This window comes from Merops nubicus, unplaced genomic scaffold (genome assembly GCF_000691845.1).
Source record: "Merops nubicus isolate BGI_N331 unplaced genomic scaffold, ASM69184v1 scaffold47267, whole genome shotgun sequence".
Taxonomy (NCBI): Eukaryota; Metazoa; Chordata; class Aves; order Coraciiformes; family Meropidae; genus Merops; species Merops nubicus.
In genome coordinates, this window is record NW_008621862.1 from 139 (window position 1) to 18,460 (window position 18,322).

Here is an 18,322-nt window from a genome sequence, read left to right on the forward strand (position 1 = left end):
TTTTTTAGACTCTCTTGTGAAGTCGCAGGTTACATCAGTCTTCTGTGGGCAGCTGTGTGTATTCATGGCTTTGTGAAACATCCATAAGCTGTTGACCTGAGCCTCAGTGTGTTTGCCAGCTAAAAAAGTGCAGCCGTTCCTGTCATCCTTCTAAACGTTCTTGGAGACTAAAAAGCTATTTTACCTAGTGTATATAGCTACATCCAGAGTCAGTTTTGTGTGTATGCATTGCACGGTTCTTGTTCCCGTGGCTTATTTTCGTTCCCTTTTAATTATATGCAAACTTAATATCTCTTCTTTCCCCGGGGATCTCCGCTGCTTGATGGGAGAATAAACAATTCTTATCCCTCCCTTTTAAAACAGAAGGGGGAAGAGCAGGGAGTGCCTGGAATGCCACCTCGCAGTGGGAGCTTTGCAGATCTATGCAGGAAGCAGTGGATGTTGGCAGCTGGGAGCTGGAAGTGCTGGTGGGGTGAGGGAAGAACAGCCTAGCTTCACAGGGCTGCAGGGTTCCACTGTGGTGCTCAGACTTCCTTGGAGAGTTGTCAAGGGATATGGACCACATGGAACTTTTCTTACAAGCATTTCTTGAAAGAAGTGCTAGAAGTTGAAGAAATGTGTTCACACATAGGAGGAAGCTTCAGAACGAAAAGGGTGTTAGCCAGTTTATGGTCCCTCCTGTCTCAGGTTATGTTTCCTCTCCTTTTACTCCTTCCCAATAAGCAACCTTGTTCATGTACCTTGAAATCCAAACAACCACCCGACTTTGCAGCCTGAGATGCTCCTTGAAACAAACAGCTTTCAGGTTTGGGGCCTCTTGTGCCACTAGTCCCCTGGCAGTGGTAAGGTGCAACTGAAGACGAGGTCTACATGTGCCCAAGTTGGAACAATCTCATTAAAGTCTGCAGACACAATGTATACTTCACTCATGCAGACACTGCATCTGAATAATCCTGGTGCTGCGCTGTAATAAACATCTACCAAATGTTCATACAGCAGTTTCCGTGTATAACTGCCAAGTTCTCAAAAGTGTAATAATAAAAAACACTTCTTACACAGCCTCTACCCCCCTACATGCACACACTCTCTCAAAGAGCTTTTTTTGTTGTTGTTGTTCTCTTAAAACTACAGAAAAATTACCCAGGGGCAGACACTTAATGTGGGAAATGCAAGATTTGCAAAAGAGAAAGGCTGAAACAAGGCCTTGTGAAATGGTGTTGGGCATTTTCATACTTTCATTACAGATCAGTGTTATGTTTGATGGTGTGACTTAAGTGAGTATATGGTAAATGATAATCAGTGTTTTCTGTTAATCAGACATCAGTTCTGATGCCAAATGTATCTAATTTAAGATGCTCATTTAAAAACAAATGTGCACTTGCGGATGAGGTACTGTAAGAAGTCTGTTATTTTAATTCTGAGGAAGGTCATAGCTGTGAGCTTGCTAACATTTCAGAAGATGGTCCCATGAAAATTAAGTTTTGTGTGGCTCAAAATACAGAATCAGTGTGCTGGGGAGAGGGTGGGTAGGATACACACAGGGGAGGACTGGGTCCCAGTCTGCTGTGGTGCAGTCTGGGAGCTCTACACACAGCTCGGTAGAAGAGAAATGTTTCTCCTAACAGTTTGTACTAAGTTTATGTTTTCCTCTGTTTCAGTATCATTTTCTGTTATTTCTTACTTGTATACAATCAGTTTGTAGGTTATTACTGTGAATTATTTTTTCTGAGAAGTTAACAACTTGAACTTTATAATTACTGATGTAATTCATTCTTTCTACTAGTGCTTTTCCTCAAGTTGGTCTAATATGGCAGCACTGTTCTAGTACAAGGTGCCATGATGCAAATCAGCACAGCAAAAGAATGTGTTGAGGAAGTATCCCTGCCCAAAACGTCAAGCCTGGACAAAGTTGTGTTGCTTTCCTGGATTTGAATGCAAAATACTTTTATCGTTATCTTTGATAAAGTTTCAGTGAGTTAGGTTCCAACAAAGTGTGCTATTAGGCATGCTTAACTGGCACCCCTTATTACATGTACCTGTTTAAAAACTGTCTCTGTTAAATGTTGGTGTTTGTTAATGCTGCAGCACGAAGCCCTGGGGTGCAGCAGGACCCTGTTGGGCAGCGCTCGGCCTGGGCTGCTTTCCTCCCTGCTCTGTCTGTGTCAGGGTGTCCTGCCAGTTCAGCACAGTGCAGAGAGGCTCAGGGGCTGATGCTGCCTGGGGGAAGCGACCCTTTTCCAGGTTGTTCTCAGCATGAAGTAGTTCCCTGGACGTGTGGGGGCTTGACCGGCAAACAGTTGTGTTGGCACATGCACACGGGGGTGCAAAAATGAAGAAGAGTGGCACAGAACTCCTGAGCACTGACATTGTCCCCAGATGCTTTGTATCACAGAAATACGTTCTGAAGATCAGTGGGATGTAAACTCATACTGTGGTTTGGGTTGGAAAGGACATTTAAAGCTCAACTAGTCCAACCCCCCTGCTGTGAGCAGGGACATCTGCAACTGGAGCAGGTTGCTCAGAGCCCCGTCCAACCTGACCTCGGGTGTTGCCAGGGATGGGGCATCAACCACCCTCGCTGTAAAAAAGTCTTCCTTGTATCTAGTCTAAATCTGCCCTGTTTTACTTTAAAACTGTCATCCCGTGTCCCGTTACTGTGTCTTTTGCCACAGCACATTGCAGTTCCCTGTGAATCTATGAATACCTTCATATTGATACAAACCAGATGCTTTATGTTTAAAAGATTTATTTCAGGAGCATTAACACAATAAGCATATTGTGTTATGTATGTGTTATATATGTTTTATCCTCTTGTATGGATTGAGTTCGGCAAACAGTTACTCACTGTAGTGAGGTAGGTAGGTAAGTGTTGCCAGAGCCTACATGTCCATATGAAATACTAAAGTGAAGTCTAGTTTCACTGTTGCATTGTTAAGAAAAAATCCTCTGTGAGATAGAATAAATCTATTGGCATGTTTTCAGTTTTTGTTGACTTAGAGCCTAATATACTGTCTTATGAGATAGTACATGTATAGAATATTATAAAATATATTTCTGGCCTGGGGCTAGGATTGCTGCATTATTCATGAGTAAAGAAGCTATGAGTTATGCAAGGTATCCTATTAGAAGTCTTAATAGAACCTTATATAATATCATCAAGTATTTTATGCAAGCCTCTTAAGTATGCTTCCTGTGAAGGCTTTTTAGGGTTGTGACAGTTAAGGGTCAGGGCTGCCTCCAAACCAGGACAAGGATGGAAAACTTTACGTATTAGAGTGAATGGATTCTTAATGCTGGGGTTGCTTGACATCATGAATCCAATTCTACAGGTCTAGAAAGAGGAGAAAAAAAAAAAAACTCTTGATGATCCTTTGCTTGTGCTAAAGGCCACTTGATACATGGAGCCTCTCCTTGATGAAGGGCAGGATGTTAATGTTAAATTTCCAATTTTCCTGAGTTTCCATTTGTGAGGAGGAGGGTGACACTTTGATGTTTCTGGTGTTAGTCTTTGTTTAATTGATTAAATGTGATGCTTGAATCTGTTCCACAGTTTGGAATGGAGGGTGGGGTGGGTTGTGTGAAATCACTAAAAGCTAGAATTTAATGAGCAGAACGTAAAGTAGATGCTCAGAGGTGCACTATAAATGCCATTTATCCATTCTGGAGAAGACTAAGCAAGTAGAGAAATGATGGTGTTATTGTCACAATAAGTCATAAAAGAAATGTCATTTTTCAAGGTAGTAGCACTGCTGAACTTTTCAATTAAAATATAGGACAGATAATATTCTTCTACATTTCTCATTTTTTATTCAGGCAGGTTCAAGACTCTGAAATAGCAGAGGGGAAAAAGGAGTCACCTTTGAAAGATAATCTTTCACCCTGGGAAGAATGGTTCATTGGCAAGGAGAAGGAGCTACGTGCCCGCTTACAGGCAAGAGCTGCAGAGGTGAATACATCCACCTGGCTTGATGTTAAGTCTAACAGAAAATAGCAAGCACAGAACTTTCTTTTGGTTGTGGAAACACAGGTAGTTTTGTCCATTATTTCTTAGTGTCGTGGGCCTCCAAAGCATTTGCATTTGACAACGCTGACATGATTCATGCTACGTGCATTCTCTTTTGCTAAATATTATGCTTCATTGAAGTGGTGCTGGGTAATATTTTGCTTATCCAATTGTCAGGTAATGGTTTGAGTTTAAAGGATTAAAACATATTTATATAATTGGTACCTTGATTTTCATCATGGGTACATAGACCTGTGTGTAAGTAGTAAAACACGATGGGGCCTGTACTGGGTGTGAGTGTGCCCAGCTACTCACCTCAATGTGAGGCACTGTGTTGTTACCACTTGGTGTGTAGTTACACAACTGCTTGGTGTCCTTTCCCAGGATAGGTCTCCCTGTCCCAGCATTTTTTTCCCTCCTCCTATCTTTTGCCCCCTTGCAAATGGAGAGGGCTTGAATACAGAGGCTGGGGCAGAATTAATAAGAGTGTTATATCTTTTCTTGATTAATATGTTTGTAGTTGCAGGTGATTAAATGATACTGTTGTTTAAAATCAAATGGGAAGTATTGGGTAGTGATTAGAACAGTCACAGCAAAGTTGGATAATTTCTCACTTTAGTTACTGATTTACTGTTTGACCTTGAGCAAAGTCCTAACCTTCCTGTGATTCAAGTTATCTGTAAGGTGAATATAACAGAGCTGTTTCATGTGGGCTACCTCATGTTGTTTATAGAACACCCACCGCTGGAAGGTTCTAGAACGGTCTTTTAGAGGTCAGCATACCACCAAGATAGTGTGTTGAACTTGAGGAATATGTTTCTGATTCATTAATATTTGCCACATATTTCATGGCTTCCCCTTCAGATTTGAGTTTGGTAATCATCTCTCCCTAGTGTGGCTTTTAAGTACAAAAAATGAACCAAAGTAATGTCTACTGTCATGTAGAAAGTGTGGTTTGTATACAGACTTCTCATGCAGTCTTGATGAGAAACCAAAGCAATTTATTCTTATGTATCACACAGTAGCATTCATACAGTGCTAAATGTAATCTAGAAGTTGTCCCTCTTAAATATGTATTAACAGCAGTCATAGGACAAGTGTTACTTAAAGAGATCAGTGGAATAGGTGAATGTTATATTTTTAATTTGTAAGAATTTGGAAAACATTAGATGTTAAAGTGCAATGTAGGCAACTCAAATAGCTTATATCAGGAGAAAAAATACAGTCAACTTTTTTGGTAAAATGCCAGAAGAGAATAGAGCATGTGATATAAAAATATATTACTATATTTGCATGTAAAGAATATTCTAAGCTGATATCCTAAAAAGTAACTGTGAAGTCCTGTATCTTTTGCTAACAGCAGCAGTGAGTCTGCCCTGAATGTTGAAAATGTGGGTAAATGTTTGGAGTGGATGGGGCTTTCTGAGGTACTCACAGTGCCATCACCTTTTACAGAAACCAGGACCCCTGCAATACAGATGTCTTGAAACTTAAAGGAGGTGTTAGTTGCTCTAAGTTTACCTCAATACAGCAACAACTGTATTTTCAAACTATGTCTGTATTGTGAGTGTTCTCTTTGAGCTCTCTGTAGGTTCCTGTGTTTTCTTGATGTCTTACTAAATTCAAATTCAGTGTCATAGGAAGAGGGAGTTCTCTCTGAAACTGACAGCAGTGAAGGGACTGTAAAATCAGTTTCATGGAAATAATTCCATCTATTTTTGAAGGTATGAAATTTCATAGAAAAATAACACTTTATACTAAAGCTACTCTTGGAGAAGCCAGACATCTCAAGTTGTCATTTTAGTCATGTTTTTTTCTTTCCTTGGACAGATTTAAGTGGTTGCATATATACTGTATGTCCTATAAGATCTGAAGGATCTGAAGTCCTACTTCAGAATTTCTTCTCTCATCTTCAAAATAAAGCTCCTGTTTCTAAGTTTGCTAAAATAATTTTGATTTTAATAAGCTTTGAGTGAAGTCATAAAGTTCCTGTGGTTCTGGTACTATACATCACAAGTGACTTATCATTTCAGTGAGCTTTTAATGCTTTCCTGAATGCAGAGCAGTACACCATGTAAATTTTAGGTATTGTAGAAAAGTACAGCTGCAAATGAAGATCCTTCTGACAGAAAGAGCATTTAAATAAGCTAAGGAGTGTTTTGTTTAATTGTTTCCAAAGCCTACTTAAAATATCTATTTCCAGTTCACATTCTAAGAATTTACACATTTCCATGGCTTGTAGTTCATAACATTTCTGTGTTGACTGTCATCCATATTTTCCAAAATTTTGATGAATCTAATGGGTACATGGTTTTAACTGCAGCACTGTTTTCAGTATTGGGTGTACTGGGGTAGATGTTCACATGTATTTAAGATATATACTTTCTCTTTAATTAGGAAATGAATATACAGCTTGAGAAGATGAAACAAAAGCAAGAATGTGAAAGGAGGAAAAGAATAGCTAAAGAGAAGCACAAAGAATGGGTCCAAAAAAAGAGGGAAGAGGTAAATATTGCTTTGGTTGCAAATATTCTAGCACATATCATATTCAAAGTTATGTAAAATCTACTTAGACTGTTTGGACAACCATCTGTTTAGTTTGCTGAATGAATGACTGTTTTAATTGAAAGTTATAAATCTATGCAAACATTAAATATTTTTCCAAGACTTATTTGTTTTTTTTTTCCATAAGGTATAAAGAGATTTGTTTTCAGAGTAGTCAGATAACTGACAACTGGCCTACATCTTGTGCAGTAGCCTTCTGCTAATTACAGCAGGGGTTCTGGCCTTCAGTGTACTCCACTCTTTCTGACATCCTAGGTTCAATGCCCAGACATTTTTGGTAAAGCGAGCATCTTAACTCTCTGCAATGTCTTACACACCAAGCAGAGCCAGGAGGAGGATTGAGTTAAGTACCATTGTGGACAGGCAAATAGTAGGGTAGAGTTTAGAGGGATAATTGAGGTGTGAGGCCAGACTGAGGACATTCTCAGTAGACCACGGTTAGCAATTGGGAATTCCTTCATCCAAAAAGTAATTTCTGAGTGGGATCAGAATTGTTTTGGAGCTCTGTTGAGAGGGATGCCTGAGTCCAGGGTCAGAAGCAGACGGAATGCTGACCTGAGTGGGGCACTGTGCTGCACCACGTCACACAGAACATACGTGTGTGGTGAGCAGCAGAACTGGGGACATGGTGGGGCTTGGCCTGGTTCTGCCCCTGCAGGTTGTGGCCATATGCATTCACTGACTTAGGGTCAGTAGCAATACCAGTTGCTTACCATTCTGTACTTCTGGCTCTGAATAAAACCAGCTGAAAATTGATTAAAGACATCACAGTAACACTAGCTGGGCTGGATATCCAGACCTCGTATGTTTGTCTTCATCATTTCAGAGCTCCTCCTTCGCTAGAGTAACTTGTGTTTGGATCTAACCTAATTACCTTCAGTCTCAGTGCTGACTGGATGACTGGCATAGACCCACCCCAAAACCAGTCCTGCTCTAGGCTTTTATTATGATGCAGAAAGGGGTCCTCCCTTATTAAAGGACACAGCAAAAAGGAGAATACTTATTGTTCAGCACAAACAATGCCATTTTCCTCTTCTAAAATGCAAATTAAATTATAGGTGTCTGTAACTATTCATTGGCTTGAAAGAGTTTGGTCTGCCTTTTAAAACTGTTCACAATTAAACCAGTGAAAGTTCTAGTTCTCCCTCCTCCTCCCTGCCCCCCCCCACCTTGCACTTTTGTAAATTTCTGCCTGTTTGGGTTTTCCAAAGACCTTTGTTTTTGTGGATTTACTGATTAACTTCTTTTCTGTTGTCAGTGGGAATAGGAGGTCTTTTTATGGTAATCGCATCAGCCCAGAGGACAGGGGTAAAAATATATTTGTCTGGTGTTTGTCATATTATGTTTTGGAAGGTTAAGGTCATCCTTAGGCCATGTCCCAAGCTTTTACCAAAAGTAATCTGATTTTCATTTAATTCAGATGATTCACTAGCTAGTCTTTTCTGTAAACCGCACTCAAATCATGAGCAAACTGAACGTAAAAGCTTAGCTGTCTTTAGGATATTAACATTTGTGCTGCAGAGATCTTGCCTGTCATGTTTTTGTGGAGTGGGACAGAATGGAGGATAAATACGTCACTCAGTGCCTAAGAGGGGGTTTAAAACTGCAAAGATTTCACGTGAAGTTTAAGGTTAGATGCATGAGCACTGACGGTTGCTATGACTTTCTTAGGGAGCACATATACATCTCTTTTTTTGGGAATATGCCAAAAAAAAATTTGGAAAGAAAAAAGTGACATATGAGGTCATAGATGTTCAGAGCTGATCATTCGTTCATACTTTCTTTTTTAGTGTTTCCTTTGAAGACCAGCACTATTGAGAATTTGTCCAATGTAGTTCAATTCGAGGTTTCTTCACTGTGTAACCAGGCACTGGTTCTACTGCCTGATAACTTACTGTGATCTACTCAATGGAACTTTCTGGAGACACTAGTGAAAAGCTTCGCTTCTCTTTTGGAAAATATGTAAGCTTCTGTCTGAAGCCAGTTTGGTTTTTTTGTCCTCATTTACCCCTAAGTTAATGAATTCAAGACATACATAGCCTTCTTCCAGGAAGAAGACTTCACCCTGACAGCCTCAGGCATGAGGTGCAGTATGGAGAACTTGTTAACAGTTTGGTTTATAAAACCTTTGTCTTTCCAGACTCCCTTTCTTCCTTATTCTGTGTCTTACTGACATTTCTCTAAAGAACTGAGGAAGGTTTTGTCTGGAGATTTAGGTAGTCTCACGTGAAATGTTATCTTCCTATAAACAGGGTCCCAGTCCCTGCTGTTGTGTTTTGTAAGCACAATGTGGGTTTAAGATTTGCCCACCTGTCCAGACTGCTGGGTTTAAAGACTGTATCTGAAGAACCCCAGTTACATAGGACTGACTACCTAATGTTTTGCCATGGAATAGGAAACTTGTTGAAAGTAGCAACTTTCTTTTTCTTTTCCTGTTTTATGTGAACTTTTGATCCTGAGATGGGAAGTCTCATTCCCATCAATAACTATGGGTTTCAACACTTAAGTAACATACTTGCAATTGCTGAGTTCCTGATCAGCTCCCTTCAAATCAAAGTACCAGAGGCTCTGAGAAGTGCAGTGTGGATGCATAAACTGTGAAGTATCTGTAAATTCATGTGATTGTTTAATTCTTTAGAACAGTGTCATAACAGTCAGAACCTCTTAGGATTTGATGCTGATTAGCATACTAGGGTTAAAGATCAGGCCTAATGACAACAACTTTTTGATTAAATATTTTAAAAATTAACAGTGATGAGTGCACTCCACCATCTACTGTCTATTTAATATAGTATCTTCCCATCATATTTAATATGCCTTTACTGATTTTGACATCTCATAAGTGGAATGCTTGCATCCCAAAATAATTTGAATTCTGAAACTCATCTTGTTAGCATCCTTGTCTTCTGTTTTTAACTTGTCTATGATACTTTATGCTATATTATTGAGGTGTCTAGGAAAGCTGTAAGAGCATAAGTAGTGAAGTTACACATTTTACGTTGGAAAAACTGATTATCCTAACACCAGTGTTAATTTGACTTTAGTATTTGAAATAATTTCTGCATTGTTGAATTGAGAATAAGACATTGCTTTTTATTTTTTCTTGAAAGTAAATATGAGCAAAACAGGTGTTACTCCTAGAACTTTGAAGTTCAGCCTTTTGTTGTTGTTGTTAATTTTTCTTCTAGCGAGTCCCTGTTACTGACTGAAAGATCTAATTTTAATGGGGAAAAAAATACAGGATGTAAAAATTCTGTTTGGATGCTTTTTTTTTTTTTTTAAATTTTGTTCTTGTAATTTACTTAGCTTTTGGCTGATAGTCTTTGTAAGAAGGAAAAAGCAATAATAATATGAAAGCCTAGAACCAGCACACTCTAAAATAATGAATAACAATGTTCTTGGAGCAGACTTCTTTTCTTGGTACACTGCTTGATTCCTCCCAGAGGAAAGACTGAGACTCCAACTCCTACTCTGAAGACTTTGTTTAATGAATACTCGACCTCACCGTTGCTAATACAGAACACAGATTGTTCTGCAGCTTGAGCATGAGTCTCAGAAAGTCATGCTCACTCGTGTTCTTTCTTTCATCCAATGACTTGTTAATTATTCTGTGAGGAGTGGGACTGTTTCAACAGAAGGGGTGGAGAACCCTCTCACCCCAGCCTGCAGCCTGGTAGATGGATTCTTCTCCCCACCGTGGGACAGGTTAGTTTGAATCCCCTCAGGCAGAGAGGTAATGAAATCCAGGTCTTCCCTGTCCTAGGTTAGTGTTCTAATAGCTGAACTCTTCTGAGTCAAAGCTGTGGTTGCTGCTGCGCTTCATGGAGAGCCTGATGTGCTATGGTTTTTGCTGACAGTTTAGACTTGAAAGAGATGCTGAGACATTCACCTTTTTCAAGACTGAACCTTTTCAAGAAATGTATTTGTGAGGGAAGCTTAAATATCTAGTATAAATACCTTCCAACCTTGAGAGTCAGCTGCTTTTAAGAATTTAAATATTATTTTTAAGTGCCCAAGTCTGTCTTTACATATCTAAACTTTTTTTGGTAAATCTGGGCTTAATTTCTTAGAGAGTTTTTTCCTGCATGTCTGCATATTGTGGGTTTTTCAGTGTCTAGACCTGGAGTACTTTACAAGACAGTCTGTTTTCAGGGTTTTGGTGGGGTTTTTTTTTGAGCACAGTGTTGCTGTGTCTTTAGACAGACCTTTTTCTGAGAGGTGGTGCATGTTAAGTGCTGTGGCTATTATTTTTTGCTGTACCTGAAGCCTAATTCTGTCCAGACTTACCTTTAGATTTCTGTAAGTAGAATGAACTAATTTCTCATGGCTAGGGCTAGTTTTAGATAGGCTTGTGGAGGAGGAATTCAGGGTGGCAGATGATTAAAATATGAGTGTTTGTGTATTTGTGTATTTCAGCAGCATTTGTGGAGTCTGCATTCTTCTGAAGGCCCCGAGAGTGTTGAGGGACCGAGTACACTACAGCTTTTTACATTGTCACATATACTGAGCACCCACATGAAACACAGTTTGGGAGAAAGATCTGTGTATGTAACCATCTCACAGTTCTCCAGTGACTAGACTGCAGTGGGGTCTGTGCTGACTCTGGGTGACCTTGTGCAGTAAATTGTGGTAAACATGCCTGTCAGTAGATGACTGCAGCTCAGTGTTGTTCCACTGGCCTCCTTCCTAGCCTCTTGTTCTCTTCACATGCCAATTCTAGAGACATTAAAGAAGTATTTCTGTGGGCTAGGCTTGGTGACTGAGCTATGTAATAGGGCTAAATTGAAAAGCTAATAACAATTGGCAGAAGTACCCAGATTTCTGAGGCTGTTAAATGTGATTGACGTTCAGGATGATTATGAGGATAAATGAGGAAATTTTCTGTTCTGATGCTGGCAGTGTGAACTTTTCCTTTATTTCACCACTGGCATAAAATGATGCTAGAATATGGTAGATGAGATGTCAGGGCAAACAGCTGTGAAATAGAACCATCAGTTATCTATGGAAAGAAAAAAGTTGTCACATTCCGCAGACCAGAAAAGGGGAAAGGATTGCTGTGAGAAGTATCTTAAAAATACAAACCACAACATGAACTTCTGGAAATATTTCCTCTTCTGTGATGCTCCACTTAGAAGATGCAGAGCAGAAAGCATCTCTGTGCTTTACCCTTTGCAGCCTCTCATTTAATCATGGATATGAAAATACATAAATATGTATTTTATTAATTTTCTTCCAGTTGGATAGAGTGGCTCTGTTTCGATGGCAGTTGAACTTCTTTTTTCCTGGAAAGTTGTTCAGTATTTCTGCCTTCCATGGGGAAGAAAGTGGGATGCTTCAAGTTGTAAATTCCTTTGACAATTCTGTGTCCACATAGGCCCAATTTCTCTTAAATGTTAGTAGTTCTGTTGATGAGACTTTGGTTTGGTACTGACTCAGGGAGATGCATGCTGCCTCCTGAGTCACCACCACTGCTTTGTGGGACAGCTGAGCTTGTTTTGGGTGGGGGATTTCCAAGTTCTGACCCAGCCCAGGCTTCATTAGGTTCCGATAGGATCACAGCCCAGAGCAGCAAACCCACAGGGCAGATTTATATCCTTTCTCCTTAATAGTGTGTTTGGGTGGGGTGGCAGGAGAACAAGCCTTTCTTGCAGTGAGTAATTGGATCTTTTACAATCAATACCTTCATTTATGTAATACCTGTAATCGTATTTTAAAGTGTATGTAAATTTACTAGTGGCTTAGTGAATAGATGTCTGTTTTGAACACAAGATCAAAGGATTTTTAAAACCCAATCTGACAACACCGAGCATAAACAAATTATATCATTTCCCTCCCCCCATATATGAGTGGAAGGAGGGTTGAAGAACATGGACACTAATATACACGTTCCTAGCATTTTTGATAGACTTGTATAAGGGAAAGTAACGAGGATGGGGGGAGCTGGGCAGGCTGGGGTGACAGGAGCTTGACGTAAGCCAGGCTATTAAACAGCTGGGAATGTGGTGCACACTGACTTGGTGAACAGAGAGCTGTTCTCTCTGTGTGAGAGAAGCATTTCTGATTTGTCTGCAGAATAATTTCTAGGCAGCTGCAAAGTCTGCAATTCTGCAGGGAGTCTCCCTGCTTTAAGGATGTCTCATTGGAAGAAAAACTTGGCAATAGTTCTGGCTGTCATGGTAGCGTGCATGGCATATCATTGTTTACATAGGACCTAATTTAACTTTGGGTCAGCCTAGATAGTAGCTAAACTCATCTGAAGTACTGTGATTACAGATACATAATTTGAGAAGCTTCTCTGCCTTTTAATTACAGTCTTTAGAAAAGTTTTTAGTCTATTTTCTGCTTATAATTGCTGTCCATCGTGGAACAATTCTAGCCCATTGTTTCAATTTCCTCCTCTATCTATTTTCATGCTTTTTATGTGATAAGACCCTTAGCTAAAGACCACAGCTCTGAAAGATCCTTAGCTTTGTAACTTGCTTTCATGTACAACAGAGAGAAGCCAGCAAACAACAAAAGATTTGAAATATTTGTAAGCCTCTGTCAGTGCTTTTAACTCACTTATTTAGTATATATTTCTCATCTACGTTAATGTTTTTTTGTGTCCCAGGCTATCATTGTCTTGAAACAGGAGTTGTGGGGAATACTTGGTAATGAAGGAAGAGAGAAACAGCTCTGAATAGAAGAGATGAAGGTGAATTTTAGACAGAGAAGGAGGAAAAGCTTAGGCAATTGGTTATTTCTTTTTCAGGCAGGTGATACTTAGGATTGGCATAATTTGCCAAAACCAGATTATTTTTCCTTTTTAAGGTATTTAAGCATAGAAGGGTTTGTTTCATGTTAAGAAAGGTCTTGTTGCCATTCTTCACTAGTACAAAAATGTTTCATAATATCAACTACTTTTTTTCCAGAATGAAATTCTTTTTTTCATTGGTTTTAGTTGTAAATAATAATTTTATCACATGTACAGGCCTTACAGTGAGTGTTCTGAAATTACACTAATGTGACTTCCGTTATTTTGTAGTTCTGTGAAGTTCTACATTCCAGAATGTGCAGTAAGATTGGAGCGGGTTCCTATCTGACCAGTATCCCTACACTGCACAACAAATTCAGCTGATGTTCACTAGAGTATATTAGAAGTGAAATAAAAAAAGAAAGGGGGGGAGAGAATGATAGCTGATTGTTCTGTGAAATGATGTGCAGTGCATACACAACTCTTTGTCACCAGATAAGAATATTTGACAAGAGTGTACCAAAACAGTGGTACTGGAAGTATCACCATGGTTTAGGTGAAGAAACATCTACCTTGGAGATTGTGGTAAATACCATTAATGAGGCCTAGCCTGTAAATGTGGGGGTGAACCCTCAGAGTTAATGCCTAATCTAGCTCCCAATGTTAGGATTGTAGCAATACTTCTGTTGGCAGTCATGGAATAGGGCACACTGACTGAAGCAGTTCTGTACACTGGCTGCTTCTGCTAAGAAGTGACATGCTTGGAAGACATGAATGTCAAGAGTAAGCTAAGACTGCTTGGAATGATTTCTTTATCAAGGTGATTCCATGTAGTATGGATAAGGATTCAAACATGAAAGCATTTGTTATCTAATTCTATGTCTTGCAAAAAAAAAATGGCAGGTGTTTTAATCTGAAAGTTTTCTCTTTATTTGTCCTGGTTTTGCACCTCATCATCTCATCCAATAAATGGCAGAAATGAGTTATTGTTTTGCAGGGCAATATAAGCTAAAGCTTTTATTCTGTATGGTGCTACTTTATTTGATTTCTGGTAAGTTTTGTTATGTGGGACAAGGACTGAACTGCCAGATATCCTGTTTAAACCAGACTGAGAGAATTGTGCTGGTCCCCAACTCCAGTGTTATGGCTTCTGCTTCCTTATGGATAATTGGATTTTCCAGAAGTGCAATATATCTGGAAAAAAGGAAAGAGGCCCATGGGGGGAGCAGGAGGGAGCTTTAGCTTTCAGCCTTTGTGCTTATAAGAGGCAAAATGGGAAGGGAAGTATATTCCTGCTTGTCTTACAAGTGTTTTTCATCTTTTCCATTCAATTATCATACTTTGCAGTTGCAGTTCTAGGCATCTGACATCCATACTGCCAGCTGTAATAATTCTGAGTCAGAGTAAGTTCCTGCTAAACTACACATCTCCTTTGTTCAAGAGGAGTGTACAAGGGAGCATACAAGGAAAGAAAAAAACTTAAAAGAGAACCAACATTTTTATTCAACAGTTCTTTTTTTGCAAAGTGGAAACTGATCTGAAGTTTTCTGCCTCTCCCCCAGGTCATGTGCACAGATAATCTGGTAAAGATTTTTGCCTCTACAGGTGTATGCAGGTTCTTCCAAGCTGAGGAAGCTGAGCAGAAGTAGTACTGAACCAGTAGAGTCCCAGATGTTTTGTAAAGGTTACAAGGAAGGGAGGCGAGAGCTATTTTTAGTTTTGAAATTAAAATACCCCCCTCTCCAAATCAAGAAAGCCATTGATACAATATCCCCAAAGTATTGTTGTGTACTATTAGCTGCACATACACTGGAAAGTTGTAGAAGTGACAGCTCTGTGCATTCTATCTTCCAGATTGCACAGGTGGCAATGACACTTCACAGTTATCACTTTTTGCCTACCCTAGAATGAGTTTTCTGATTTTCTCTTTTATTGTTTGCAGAGGAGAAATATGTGGGATTGATTCATAGAATAAACTAAAGAACATAGAAGTGTAGAGAATACCACAAGACATGAACTGGATTCTCATGTGAACTTCTTATTTTCCTATTGATTTATGCTTAAGTGAGCTGAACAATCTGCATATCACAGTGGCTCAGAGAGGGGAGAGGTTTCCCTGGCTTCCATTTGGAACTGTAGTTTGCTCCAGAGTCCCTGAAAAGGAAAACTTAACACACCGTTCTCAAGAATTGCAATGTGTATTTCTTTCCCAGAAGTATTGATAAGTGTCTGAAGTGTTTTACAAAATGTCTGAATAAATAAAACAGAATGGTAAACTTATTAGCATAAAAAGTCCCGAAAGGAAACTCTTCATCATGTTTTGTGACAAGTTTGTACGTTTAAAACTATCATCTGGAAGTGAATAATGAATAGGTTCTGTCTTCAAGGAGCATATAATATGATTTTTTCAAGTTTATTATAATTTTATTTGGAATTATGTAATAAAACTAACTATATTCCTTTAAAAGAATTGCCCATTGAAATATATTGGAAAGTTTCTGTTCTCTTTCTTTGATCTGTAGGAAAGAAGGGAAAGGGAACGAAAGCTGAGCAGAGAAATGGCAGAAAAAGCCACAAGGGAACTAGAAAAAATGCAGTTAAAAGAAAAGGCTGAAGTAAAGTATAAAGAATGGTTAAAGAAGAAGAGAGCTGAGGAGGCAGAAAAGAAGAAGAAAGAGAAGGTATTAATCAGTTAATAATTTGTTTAGATGGGGTTACGTAATCTGTAACTTCTACTAAATATATTGGTTGATAAAATTGATTAGAATTAATCAAATGGCAGTCTGGGAATTTGCAGATGATTTAGTTACCATTTTGTGTATACTGTACAGGGCTTTGTAAATATCTAAGATGGTTTTTATTTTTAGGAAAAAGAAAAGGAAAAGGAAGCTGAGCTACAGGAGAAGAAAGCAAGATCAGAGAAGATCTTTCAGGAATGGCTACATAATACTAGAAATAAGCCACGCCCTGTTTTAAATGGTTATGGCTTCCCACATGGGAAGTCTGCAGGTTTGTACTTGTGCTGCCCATACATGATTCCTTTCCTCTGCTCTTTTAATCTAAAATGAAGCCAGGTTAAGATGTTCTTCCAGTATCTAATTTTGGTACATGGGAATGAATATCTCATATGGTGTAAGTCAGAGAAGCTTTCACTCTGATACCCTGTGTGCATTGTTTGAAGCCCTTCACATTATTAGGGGGGAGAACAATGTGGCATACCAAAGTATAATCAGGCATAGGAATCATTAGAGCAAATTACTGGTTCCTGTGGAGCAAATCAGTTATGTTAGTGTCCTCCTAAAGTTGGTGTTGGCATTACAGTAGGTGTAACTACTGGGATTAATTATTAATGATGAATAATATTAATGAGAGGCTGACAGAGTCCTGTCTGAAAAAGAAGACATGGGAATCAACCTGTGTTCTGAGCCTTTCCAGTTAGCTTTGCTACTTTTTTGTTTTAAAGATAATGCCATTGTTGGTGTGGTGTTTTCTGAGTCTTACTCTGGTTTTGCCTTCTTTGTCATCCCTCATGGTAAAAAAGGAGAACAGCAGCAAGAAGCAGTAGTATTGCATTTTACATTTGCATGCTTAGTTCAATTTTCTTTAAAAGAAAAACAAAACCAACAGACTTTTGTATTTATTTTTTCATAGAGTTCAAATCATTGTTATCATTTGACTAGACAACAAAATATTTTAGGTCCTAAATTCCAGGCTCTGAATATTTGAGAAAATGTATAAAGCAGGTGAACAACCTTTGCACTTTTGCTTACATCTGTTTATAGATGGTGATACACTTTGCCTTCATGTTTTGTTTTGTACCTTTATTACTTCCTGACAGCTGCAATCACTTGTTTAAGTGATATGTTTAAAAAATATTTCTATACTCAATTGTGTTTATGCACTGGAATATATTACAGACTTTGTTTTACCCAACCACATGATGCATGAACTGAAATTTCACAACAGAAAAATGACCAACAGGGCAACATGCTCCTTTGGTTGCATTTTAGGTTTTCGGATGCTGCTTTATGGGCCCTAGGTTATTAATTGCAGATTATTAATGTATATGTGGATAATCAGTGTGTTTTTCTCCTCACTAAAATGAAGAATAGCAGTTAAGCAAAGGTGGAGAAAAATGTGAGCTTTGCATTTGCTGTGACAGGAAGTTTTATTTATAAGTGGTTTGAAATAATGCAGAAAAACATAAAGCATATTCATAGACATTTACAGCTTTTAAGAATGCAAAGAACTGGGCATTCTGAATGTTACACAGAATTCAACCTGCCTTTTTTTTTTAAGTAGAGATGAAGACTATGCCAGTTCCTCCTGGTAAGAAAAAAGATGAAAGATATATTACTTTGAATCACTTAAATTGTGGTGTGCCTACACAATCTTCCTCTGAAGTTCCTGTTGTGTCTTGGTTAGTCAGATGATTATTGTAACTGCTTGCATTGTGAAGCTTGTAGTGTAAAAATTCTTTGTGTATTTTCTGACTGTTTCAGGGTGTGCTGATGGCAATTCATATCCAGCTCCAGGATATTGTAACCCCATTCCTTGGAAACCTGTACTTGTGCCTCCTCCAAAGGAAGACAAAGTTCTTGCCATGAAGAAGAGTAAGAGACCCGCCTCTTGTCAACCAGATGCATTTTTGCCTTTGGTAATTCCTAAGCCCAGGAGCAACCCTTGTGTTGGTTCCTTGTGCAGAAAGCAGTTACAGTAAAGAAAACAGAACTATTCTTGAGTGAACTGCGCCATAAATATGAAAGTAAATGTAGTTATATGTCCAAAACAGGCTGTATTCTTTTTTAGTTTTTTAAAATTTTTGTGAGCAAATTTTGTGTTTACAGCTAACTGACCAATCAGCTTTTTAATGTTTTTTTTTTATATATGTTGCATTTTCATAAAAAGAGAAAAACTTCTGTATCTAATTGTAATGGGACTGGACCTCAATACCAATAAAGCACATAGGATTGTTTCTTTCTTTCCTGTTCTTTTGTGTATGTGATTATTCTTTTGAGCAA

General features: G+C 38.7%; 1 protein-coding gene across 1 annotated transcript; it reads left to right on the forward strand.

Moving 5' to 3' along the window:
- Window positions 1–3,813: 3,813 nt before the first annotated feature.
- On the forward strand, window positions 3,814–18,021 carry CCDC34 (coiled-coil domain containing 34; the record flags this gene model as incomplete). Its single annotated transcript, XM_008944597.1, has 5 exons — window positions 3,814–3,946; window positions 6,401–6,508; window positions 15,824–15,982; window positions 16,169–16,310; window positions 17,804–18,021. Coding segments are annotated over 5 exons (760 nt in total), but the record flags the coding sequence as incomplete, so codon positions are not given.
- Between the last annotated feature and the right edge of the window lie 301 nt (window positions 18,022–18,322).